This window comes from Theropithecus gelada, chromosome 14, assembly GCF_003255815.1.
Source record: "Theropithecus gelada isolate Dixy chromosome 14, Tgel_1.0, whole genome shotgun sequence".
Lineage (NCBI taxonomy): Eukaryota > Metazoa > Chordata > Mammalia > Primates > Cercopithecidae > Theropithecus > Theropithecus gelada.
Genome location: NC_037682.1, coordinates 62,416,654 through 62,429,008, shown reverse-complemented (window position 1 = coordinate 62,429,008; position 12,355 = coordinate 62,416,654). Strand labels below are relative to the sequence as shown.

At 36.8% G+C, this 12,355-nt stretch overlaps 1 protein-coding gene across 1 annotated transcript in view; it reads left to right on the top strand.

Annotated features, from left to right (window-relative positions):
- MMP26 (matrix metallopeptidase 26) overlaps positions 1–11,731 on the top strand; it is a 294,924-nt gene extending 283,193 nt beyond the window's left edge. Inside the window, exons 2-7 of the mRNA XM_025358496.1 lie at positions 7,373–7,615; positions 8,955–9,175; positions 9,905–10,053; positions 10,676–10,801; positions 11,271–11,432; positions 11,521–11,731. Coding sequence (XP_025214281.1) covers positions 7,517–7,615; positions 8,955–9,175; positions 9,905–10,053; positions 10,676–10,801; positions 11,271–11,432; positions 11,521–11,549 — 786 coding nt within the window. The 5' untranslated portion in view covers positions 7,373–7,516 and the 3' untranslated portion in view covers positions 11,550–11,731. The remainder of the gene's footprint in view (positions 1–7,372; positions 7,616–8,954; positions 9,176–9,904; positions 10,054–10,675; positions 10,802–11,270; positions 11,433–11,520) is intronic.
- Positions 11,732–12,355: the final 624 nt, after the last annotated feature.

Genomic DNA, 12,355 nt, shown 5'->3' with positions numbered 1-12,355 from the left:
AGTGACTGTAGACTGCTGGAAGTTCAACCAAGTAGTAGTTACAACCACTGGACAGATATGACTTCTTAGATTCATTAGCCTTATGTACATGACAGGTATTCATTTGATAAATATTTTTATTCTATCCCATGCAGAAAACAATAATTTAAAAAATCAGAAATAATTCGTGTTTATATGGAACAGAGAGCAATTCACATTTACAGTTTTGCCCCTATGTTATGTTAATTCTCATACACTCTGTCATAATACAGACTTAATATATTAAGAGTTCAATATTTGTGAAAGGGAAGGGGAAAAAGCAGGATTTGACAGAAAGAAAAGTAAAAGTACAATATAGGACTGAAAAATCTGGCCAATCTAGGCGAAAGCTCTGGACTGAGTATTGCCCATTAGGATAATCCCCAGAGAGGATTATTCCAGCTCCATGACCTGGCTTTTTTGCATGTTTTATGACAGTTTTTCTTTTTTCTGAGGATCAGGGTCAGTTACCCTTGAAAATATGATTAACTTTCTTCTGGCCATTTGGTTTCTGAGTATAAAGACACCAAAGTTTCCAGATGATAACTGTAGTTTATTTATGGAAAAAGTGTACCTCCTTTCGAAACCAATGAATTTAACATGACAGAGTCCACAGTCGTGAGGGCAGAAAACACCACATCTTCCATGACCCATGTATTTTTTCTTTTGGGGTAGCATCACATGAAGGTCTTTTATTCAATGTATATATTGAACACTTGACAAAATTTCTGCAAGCAAAGAACAAAATATAGGGATGGAAAAGAAAAGAAAACATAAAATATATTTAAAAATTAAAATTTAAGTTTACTAACACAAAATAATGCAAAAGGAAAAGTAAACTAATGAAAAACTCGATGAAATAGTGAAAGTTGTGCAAATAAAATGGATATGCAATAATTCTGCATTTTATAAATATGCAATTTATAATCCCATAGTCATAGAATTATACATATTATTTGTTGATTTTCAACTTTTGAAGAAAAATATGAAAGATTACTTTGTGGTGACAAAATAATATAAACAATTTTTAAGTAAAAAGATAGTTCATTAAAAGAAGTATTTGTGGACATTAATATCCTCATTCTCCTAAGTGAAGAGTGAAGAAATATTATTTGTATCTGTTTTAATGAGAAGTACAATGACCATAATATTGTTTAGAAGCTTAGCATACACAATGAAGAAAATAAAATAATAACAAACATATTAAGAAGGACAGGACTTAAGGGGTTTTCAGTTAAGGTGAATTCTTATTTATTATGACAATAGATATTATCCGAGACTGCAAATCAGTAAATAACAATATAAACACATTAGTTAAATAGTTGAATGTTATTACTGGAAAAACTTATAAAAGAAGAAATTTAAACAACTCAAAATTGTTTCCTTTAGGGAGTGTACTGAAGATGGCAAAGGAGAGTCAAGGAACTGTTATTTCTTTTCTCAAATCTTTGCACTGTTTGATTTTTTAAAATATAAGCATGTATAATTTTAATAAAATATGTAGGTGTGTTTGTGTGCATACCTGTATGTATGTCATACAACACTTAATGATAGAGATACTCATTCTGAGAAAGGCATTGTCATGAGAACATCGTAGAGTGTATTTACACAAACCGAGATGGCATAACTAAAGTAGATGCTATAGCCTATTGTTCCTGGGTTATAAAACCATGCAGCAAGCTATTGTACTAAATACTATAGACAATTGTAACACAATAGTAAATAATTGTATATCCAAACATAAAAAATGTATGGTAAACATACAACATAAAAGATTAAAAATGCTACACTTTGGTAGGGCACTTTCTATAAAAGGAGCGTGTGGGCCTCGAGGTTGCTCTGGGTGAGTCAGGGTGTGATTGGTGAGTGAATGTACACTACTGTACACTTAGGCGACCCTAAATTTAGCTTAAAACTTTCTTATTTAATAATAAATTAACCTTATCTTCTTATAACTTTTTTATTTACAAACTTTAATTTTTTAAATTTTTGAATCTTTTGTAATAGGACTTAGCTTAAACACAACCACATTGTATAACTGTAAAAACTTTTTTCTTTATATCCTTATTCTATAACCTTTTTATATTTTTAAATTGTTTTTTTTTATTTTTTTGAACTTTTTGTTAGAAACGAATACATAAACACTACATTGTCTAGGCCTGTACAGGCTCGGGATCATCAATATCGTTGTCTTACACCTCCATATCTTGCCCCACTGCAAGGTCTTCAGGGTGCATGAAGTTGTCATCTCCTATAACAACAATTCTTTCTTCTGAAATACCTCCTGACTGACATGCCTGAGGATGTTTGAAAGTTAACTTTACATATATATGTATGTATATGTACATATATAAATACATATACAGAGACATCAATTTTCCCTGCACCTACTCTTTACCTGAGTGACAGAAAAGGTGGCCATGCATTCTGATATCTCCAAAATTACTTTTTCTCCTTTCATCCAAAAGGAGATGGGAAACCATTCAAAATCTTCTGGGAGAGGTCTTAGGCACAGGCCAGATGTTTACACCCAGGAGATCAAATACTACAGGCATGATGAGAAAGATGAAAGCATAGATGGGGGTGAGAGGAGAGATAGGGGCCTGTTTCCATAGTTCTGATTTAAAAATATATATAAAATCTGGTATCCATTATTAAAACTTTCTGGTTAAATTCACAGGTCTTTTGTTCCTTATATTGCCAATATGTTCTGCCTCATAACTATTTAAAAAGTATGATTTTGGATCAGCAGCATTGGCATCACTTAGGATCTTGTTAGAAATTTAGAACATTAGGCTTATCCAAGACCTGCTGAATTAGACTCTGCATTCTTATTAACATCCACAGGCGATTCCATGCGTATTACATTTTGAGAAACACTGTTGTACTTTCAATACATTGTTTACCTTATCTGCAGCTATCATTAATAAGTCATTCATTTGCTTTCTTAGTCAAGCCGGCTCTTAGCACTCAGCACTCATGTACTTGAGTGCTGGGTCAGGCTTACAGGTGGCTGCTCATCTGTGCCGGCCCTATCAGTTCGCATGGGACATACTGGGAGTTCCAGGAGCAGCATTAGAGAGGTGTGTTTCAAGATGAGAGACGGGGCAGTCTCATCAAAAGTGGCAATCCAGGCCAGTGATCAAAGATTCTGCCTTCAGAATAAAATACTCTTTGTTTATAACTTCTGTATATAACTTTGAGCATTGTGACCCCAATGACAATTAAATGACCTCAAAACCTCATTTCCTTAACTACAAGATGAATACCATAAAACACCTACTTCACAGGTAGTTGGGTTGATGAAGAAAGTGCATTCTTGACACAGTGTATATGCTCAATAAGTTGTTATAATGATCACTCGTCCTGTGTTGAGCGATCTGAATTATATGCACCTATGTATCGCTAGTTTGTTAAGTATTCACTCACTTCTGATTTCCTTACCAGCTATGAGATTGTTTTTTACTCAACACTTTTATTCATTTAATGAATAATGGGTTCCTTCCAAGTTCTAAAGTCTGTACTACAGATATTAATGCAACGTGAAGTTGCTGTCATTAATGAACCTACAGTGTCATTTATGGGCTGTAAAATATGAGGGCTTCTTTATATTTCATTTTTTTTTCAATTTGTTAGTAAATTTGTCAATTGACAAATAAAAATTGTATATAGTTATTGTGTACAACAGAATATTTTGAAATTTCAGGAAGGTTTCATTTATTAACATTTCTGCAATAGAATTTCAAGAACACGTCAGAGTGACTGAGGAACCATGCTCTATGGGGGTTCTCTGGTCACCTTCCTTCAATGGGATAGGGAGATTTAACCTGATTTTTAACCATCCTAGAGAAGTCTATGTTCAGAACATTGGAGAAAATGTGAGAGACTTAGAGGATTTTTATTTTATTTTATTTTCTCTTCTTTCAAAACTGCTATAGATTTTGAATAAGTTTTAGTAATTTTCACCTTGTTTCTTTCACTGTGACTTCATGAGCTTAGGTTTTTGAATGTATTCAGGCTATAGAAACATCAAAGATATGTTGATGATGTTACTGATGGAGATCTGCCAGTAAAGATAAGCAGCATGCCTCATTTAATACATAATCTGACTTAAAGGTTAGTCAGATATAGATGTAAATATTAATATTTGTATCATTTCCATGGAAAGAGTTTTATATTCCCTAAACCCTAGTTTATTAATCTTTGAAATGAGAATATAACAAGGCCTATATCACAGTGAGACTTTAGTGAACAAACTCATATTTTACGAAGTCGATAGAGCTTATCAGGAATAACTCTCTCTATACCATATTTATCTAACAACAAACATCATTGTTTCCATAGGCAATCTTAAATCCATCTTGCCTTTTTCAGATTAACCATATTATCTTTTCAAAGTATATCACATATGTCTTATTTTATTAATTCTTCTGGTTGACATTCCATTAGTTACCTGTGATTTAGCATATAACTTTCTTCCTTTAGCACATTAACTGGGATACAGCACTCACATTTCAATAACATCAACAAAATGATTATTTATATGCTCATTTGACCACATACATTACCATTTATATTACAGTTCTATATTACTCATGGTGAAATTGGTGCTGCTTTTAGTACCTTATTAATCTTTTATTTTCTTTATTCATTGAAATTGTATTTATTTGTAGAGGTTTAATGGTATGATGTATGAATCTTAAGTGTACAGCTTAGTGAGTTTCAAAAAGTGAATATATTTGTATTACCCAGATATCAGTCAAGAAATAAACATTTCATTCCTGGATAAATTTCTATTGTGCTCCTTTACAAACAATCCCCTCCATGAGCAAGGCAACCACTATACTCATTGCTTTCTACAAATTGTTTTAATTTAATTTAATTTAACTTAATTTAGGAGAGCTAAGTAATTAAACATGAGGCCAAAGTACATAAGAAAGTGGCAGTCTTTTATTGCAAATATGCACACACTCTCGGGCGAAGTTCTCTGGTCCTCAGGTGTGGGGGGGGGGCCAGGGAAGTCGCGCTGGAGCTCTGGGGTGATGTTCTCCGGTCCACAAATGCGGGGGCTGAAGAAGTCACATTGGCTCCTGCCAGTGGCAGACTTTTATGCATTGGTACTGGAAGGGGGAGGGCAGTGGGCAGGATAAGGGCGTGATAGGGGCGTCTCCGTAGGCGTGGCCTGCTCGGTTGATCTGCATCTTCCCGGGGCGGGCTGCATTTTCCCGAGCGCGGGAATGTTGGTGAGGAAGAACCCGGAAGCAACATGGATTGTGCCTTCTTGTTCACCTTCCTCCATCTTGTCCTTTTTCCTTCACCCAAACACAAATTAGCTTTCCTTGTTCTTGAGCCTCAAATAGGATTACCATTTGGTTTTGCACGTCTTTAATTCAACATGTTTTTAATGTCTATTTTGTTGCATGTGTCAGTAGTTTGTTTCCTGCTGCTGTTGAGTAGTAGCCGTCTATCTGTCTATCTATCTCTCATCTACCTGTTGACCTGCCTCCACATATATATCATGTTGTTTACTCCTGTTGATGAAATATTTTGTTAACAGATTTGAAGCATTTGAAGCGAATTTTCTCTATTCATTAATAGTGTGACTTTGGCATGTTCTTTCAACTCTTTGAATCTCATTTTTTTAACCTATAAAATTTTTATACTGTATTTTAATCTATACCAAAGGTTTAAAACACAGAATTGTCTTGTAATAAGCTCTCAATAATTGTATATTTTTAACAATACTTTCATTATCTTCCATTTTAATTCTTTTTTTTTTTTTTTCTTGGAGATAGGATCTCACTCTGTTGTCAAGGCTAGAATGCAATGGCATGATCATGGATCACTGCAGCCTCGACCTCCCAGGCTCAAATGATCCTCCCACCTCAGCCTCCTGAGTAGCTGGGACAAGTGAGCACCACCATGCCCAGTTGATTTTTTTTTTTTTTTTTTTTTTGAGACACAGTCTCACTCTGTTAACTAGGCTGCAGTGCAGTGGTGCGATCTCGGCTCACTGCAACCTCAACCTTCTGAGGTTAAAGTGATTCTCCTGCCTCAGCCTCCCAAGTGGCTGGGATTACAGGCATCTGCCGCCATGCTGGGGTAGAGACGGGTTTTACTATGTTGGCTGGGCTGGTCTTGAACTCCTGACCTCAGATCATTCACCCGCCTCAGCCTCCCAAAGTGCTGGGATTACAGGTGTGAGCCACTGCACCTGGCCTAGTTGAACAGCTTTTAAGTAGCAGAGTTAAGATCAATTTCCAGAGTTGTGTGACTTTCTTTCCTTCTTTCTTTCTTTCTTTCTTTCTTTCTTTCTTTCTTTCTTTCTTTCTTTCTTTCCTTCTTTCTTTCTTTCCTTCTTTCCTTCCTTCCTTCCTTCCTTCCTTCCTTCCTTCCTTCCTTCCTTCCTNTTTCTTTTCCTTCCTTCCTTCCTTCCTTCCTTCCTTCCTTCCTTCCTTCCTTCCTCTCTTTCTCTCTTTCTTTCTGTCTTTCCTTTTTTCTTTCTTTCTTTCTCGGAGTTTTGCTTTTGTTGCCCAGGCTGGAGTACAATGGTACAATCTTGGCTCACTGCAACCTCCACTTCCGAGTTCAAGCAATTCTCCTGCCTAAGCCTCCCAAGTAGCTGGGATTATAGGCACATGCCACCATGCCTGGCTAATTTTTTGTATTTTTAGTAGAGACGGAGTTTCACCACATTGGTCAGGCTGGTCTCAAACTCCTGACCCCAGGTGATCCACCCGCCTCGGCCTCCCAAAGTTCTGGGATTACAGGTGCAAGCCACTGAACCCAGCCAAGTTGTGTGATTTCTAAGGCAATGAGCTGAAATGGTCTGCTATGAGATATATATGTATATGTATCTGTACATATATGTATACATGTACATCTATAGATGTGTGTGTGTGTCAACTTATTGTCAGTGCTTTGTTTTCTTCAACATACAGCTATTAACTACCTCTTTCTGTGTTTTTCTAGATCTCTTTTATATAGGTCTTGGAGATTTTCATACTCTGATCTGGATCTTTATTACAGGGGACATTATTTATTTTCCTTGATTTTATTCTTTTTTCTCTTTTTAGCTTCTGGAGCAAGATTGAATGTCTCTGACTGGTAAAGTAATTATTCTATAGCTAAAGCTGTAATGAGTTTAGACACACCTCCTGTTTCTTGTTTTTTTTTTTTTTTTTTTTCTCCATTTTAAAAAATGATGCCCCCTATATTCTGAGACTGACCTGTATTTCTTTAACCAAACCTGTGGCCCGGGATGCTGAGGACCATCAGGTGTGAATTGAGCATAAAAATAAATCCCATGGCTGCTTTTGTCACCCTTGCATGCTGGTCACTCTGCCCTCAGCAGGTATGGATGATGAGGCCACTTACAAATTCAAAGAAAGGCCAAACTGGCACAGTGAGTCATTGGATGTTGCTGGCACAGCTATAAAGGTCCGGTGGCCCAAGTTAGGAACCTGAATTCAAGCAGTGGGACAAATGAGTGTTTGGCATGCAGCTCGTCATCTTAAGAGTTACTATCTTCTTGCCCTGGTGTTTCGCCCTTCCAGTGCCCCCTGCTACAGTCCATAAAGGATGGGACTTTGTTAAGGTAGGTGAATGACTCAGGACCACATTATTACGTGGTGACCATTGTGGGCTCTTATTTCGTGTGTGTGTGTATGTGTGACTGCATGGTATAATGATAAATACATACATTAATATTATATATGAAAACATTTTATTCAATCTGTGTGTTCATTTTACTCTTCTAATTTTAAGAAAAAATAATAATTTTTTGTAGCCCCTAAAAGTGTTTTTGGGCCCTAGTCACTGTGCCTTCTGTGCCTAATTCAGCCCCATTGCTCATCTCTCACTCTGTTAGTCTTCTAAATGGCATAGTGAACACTCCAGTTTACAGGTCTCTGAGCCTGCTAAGTAGTGAGAGATCAGGGGAAATAATTCAAATGAATTAATGTGACCTTCATATTGGCTGAGTAATCTCTCAGTGGGTCTACCAGACACTTTCAATTTCTAAAAAAATTATGAATTTGTTCCAAACCTTTTAAGCATCCAAAATACCTAAAAAATGTTATAACTGGTTGCAGTCATGTATTTTGTAATTGTATAGGAACCTAGTCAAATTTCCTGCTAATGTTTAGCTCAGAACAATACAATAAGTCATTTGCTTCTTAGTGCCCAGCTCAGCTGATAATAAAACAAAGACATAAAAATGCAGTCATATAATTTAGAAAAAAAAAACAGTCAATAGGTTTACATCAAGTACCCATAAGAACTGTGGAATAGATCAAGCTGTACCAGATAGGAGCATTGACCTTGAAGTATTTTGAGTGCAGCTAGGGTTCAAATATAGACAGAGAAAGCCTAATTACAATACAACGTGCTTTTTCTGTTTTTAGAAGTTTACATTTAATACACCAGACTGGCAGAAAAATCAGTGGAGACAAGGAATAGGTAAACAATGGGCTCTTTAAAAGTCGCTAAATGAAATGGAAGTAAATGCGAATGAAATGGGGAATGCAGAACTAGCCAAATTTTATGTCCTGGAGTGATTGATTCTGTCCTGATTAAGAAAACCTCCATCAGTCAGAAAGACCAGAGGCCATCTTCCCTGGGCAATTCCCAGGTAATACCTTCATGTGGTTTATACTTGGGTTTCTCCATCCTACAACTTGGAAGCTTTTTCTTTTTTAAAAAAATGTTACAGCTTATCCAGGTTATTTTTATTCTGTCACCTGTCCTTAATGTCATTTCACTGTGGCATAAAGAATCAGGGATGGCTGCCATCATCTCACTGAGAACAGGAGACTTAGGAAGGCCAGACTAAGTACCATCCATCTGAGACCCTCAAAGAAGGATATGTCCAGGGTAATTAATATATAAGTCTTCCCTATTGACTCTTAATACTCATCCTTCTTGATCTGATTCAGGACTATTTCCATCAATTTTTCCTGACCAAGAAGGAGTCGCCACTCCTTACCCAGGAGACACAAATACAGCTCCTGCAACAATTCCATCGGAATGGGACAGGCCGACTTGATATGCAAATGCATGCCGTGCTGCACCAGCCCCGCTGTGGGGTGCCCGATGAGTCCAACACCTCCATCTCACCAGGAAGATGCAAGTGGAATAAGTACACTCTAACTTACAGGTGCTTGTTATTAAGGTCTAGAGGATAATGTGTAGGGTGATGACCTTAAAGGGCTTTCTACCAGGTCTCTCCTGGAGGCACCTCTATTGTCTTCTGCTTTCATTGGCAGCCCACTCAAAGCCCAAAATCTCCCTCAGAGAAGACAATACTACCAGATCCTTTTCTAACTTCCTCTAACCATCTCTTTAGAAAGTAGAGAGCATAACCAGTATCCTTTCCCTTTGTTAAATCTTTTCTTTTTAATTTTAATGTGTGAGTGTGTGGATGGTTCTAAGGCACAATTTTGAAAACTTAATTTCTGCCTAGGTTACTCTTTTTTTGGGGGATTCTAAATATATTTGAGATATCTAAAGCAAACAGTACTAAATTATGTAGAATGCTATACATTTTAATCTATATAGAATACTGTATATTTAATTTAATTTAATTTAGTTCACATTGTTTTATTTACTTAATTTTCTGCAACCACCAGATAGGGCTGTTGTTCTTAGACTTTAGCTGACCTAAGAATAATGTGGGGTATTGTTAAAATTCTTAGAAATCTGTATTTGCATGTTTAATTTCTTAAGTTTCTGATTTAGTTAGTCTGAAATTAGCTCAACTTTATAAATGACCAAAATGAATCCTAAAACTATTAAATGATTCTCCCTAAAGTAGAATTATTCATGTTTAGCGCTAGGATAATTCCCATACCTCTGAACTTTTTCATTTAGAGATTACTTTCCTCAGGATTATCAATTACCCACATGATATGAAGCCATCCACAGTGAAAGACAGTATATATAATGCAGTTTCCATCTGGAGCAATGTGACCCCTTTGATATTCCAGCAAGTGCAGAATGAAGATGCAGACATCAAGATTTCTTTCTGGCAGTGGGGTAAGAAATTGACATAGGAAGAAGGATATGTATATGCCCTGTGTAAAGGACAAAGGGTTTCCATCCTTAAACAAAAACCCAGCTCCTCTATTAAAGTTTCTGAGAAAAAAAGTCTGAAAAAACCCTAATGCAAAGCAAATCCTGTAACACAGGGAAGACACTTTTAGTAAAATGAAGCAATAAAAAAAGAAGTGGTGTTGGCTGCAGTGTGAATATGGTGGGGGTATTGCACATTTTCCTTCCAAAAATGATGATGTATAGCTCCCAAATCTATTGAAATGCTATTCAAAGTTGATCCAACCTACTTATAAAAACTTTCAGAGTTTAAATTCTCTTTCCCTTTTCCCCTACCATTTTGAAAAGAGGTTATCATTATTATTATTGTCTAACTTATAAGCTTTACTCAGTGTCTGCCATCTATCTTTCTTTTTACCCTAGATAAGAGAGCAGGAAGATTTTTGGCCCCACCTTATTTCTCTGCATAGATAATGCCTTAGCCCTTTCACTTCCCCAGTGGTAGACTGTTGCACAGTATCCTAAGTCTCTGAGGCTTACTTAAGACTATTCTGGCCCTTGTTTCTCCCTCCACCCTCATCGTGACCATAGCTTCTGTCGTCCACAGCCCATGAAGATGGCTGGCCCTTTGATGGGCCAGGTGGTATCTTAGGTCATGCCTTTTTACCAAATTCTGGAAATCCTGGAGTTGTCCATTTTGACAAGAATGAACATTGGTCAACTTCAAACACTGGTAAATGCCTTGTTTGGTGGGAGTGCTAGAACTCTCTGGGAACCTGGGTTTCAGTGTTGATGGTCTCCATTTAGGGATCCAGAGTGGTCAGGGTGAGGTGGAAGATTTGGCTGAGGAATCAGTTTTTCTTCATAAGTGAGGAGTTGTGGGATCATTTCTGAACACAGAAGATCCCATAATAAACACATTGTCAGATTGTGGGTTTTTTTTTCTCCTTATATCTTTGCTTCTATTTATCAGTCCCTCAATTCTTTCCATGTGTCTTTTTTGCTTCAAGTTTATCTGTCCAAATATCTTGCCCTTCTGTTTTCTACTTACCTTCTTTCCCTCCTTGCCTACCTTTTCCTTTACCCTCTAACATTAGCCCTTTCCTCCTGTTCTGTTCTCTCCTTTTTCTTTGTTCTTTTTCACACACTTTCTGCATTCCCTATGCATAGTTAATTTTATATTTTTTTCTACAATTTTTCAGGATATAATCTGTTCCTGGTTGCAACTCATGAGATTGGGCATTCTTTGGGCCTGCAGCACTCTGGGAATCAGAGCTCCATAATGTACCCCACTTACTGGTATCACGACCCTGGAACCTTCCAGCTCAGTGCCGATGATATCCAAAGGATCCAGCATTTGTATGGTCTGTGCTGTTCAAGGAAGAGAAGGGAGATTTGGGCAGGAAAATTCCACCTGAAATTTACTTTTTTTTTTTTTTTCTGTTTCCATAGGAGAGAAATGTTCATCTGACATGCCTTAATGCTGGCACAGAGGACTTATTCAACCTGTCCTTTCAGGGAATTTATTTGAGGACCAAAAACTCAAAGCACTACAGCAGCCTTGGCAACTGCTAGGATGAAGCCCTAAAGAATGCAACCCAGTCAGGTTAGCTGAACCAACACTCAAAACACTACTGAGTCACAATAAAGATTGTTTTAAAGAATAACATTTTGTCCTCACAATTTGATACGTCTCAGCATTTGCTATGTTCGACCACTGTGATCAGAGCAAGAAAGAAGTGTACACAACAGTGGAGAACTCTGGCAGAGATGGCCATGGGACTGCAAGAAAAGAAAGCATAAGGTTAGGAATAGACCTTTGTCTTTTGCTACACAGGTAGAGTTTAAGGAATGTTATTTTCTATGCTGTATTTAATATGCCAGTTATTGAGACCAATTGGTTTAGTGGCTTATCTAATTATTAGCTATGAAACTTTGGTTAAATCACTTAACCAAAGTTAAGTTCAGGGCAGCTGAATCAACACCTAATTCCTAACAAGTCCTTTTCATCTCAAACTCTCCCTTTGTATTTGCTTCTGGAGAACCTAACCTCTGAAGTTGACTGTTTGAAAGTCCAATGAAACTGTCAATCTACCGTGACACTAGTAGTATAAAAGAGAAAATGCATATCAAAACAACACGAGTAACAAGAAAAGCAGATACCGTGCGACTACTGCAGACATTGAAAAATTATAAAGATACTTAGTGAATAACTTTTAACCAATAAATATCAAGATGTATATTCAAACTACATATTCCTAGATAAATAAAATTTACAAAAATTGGT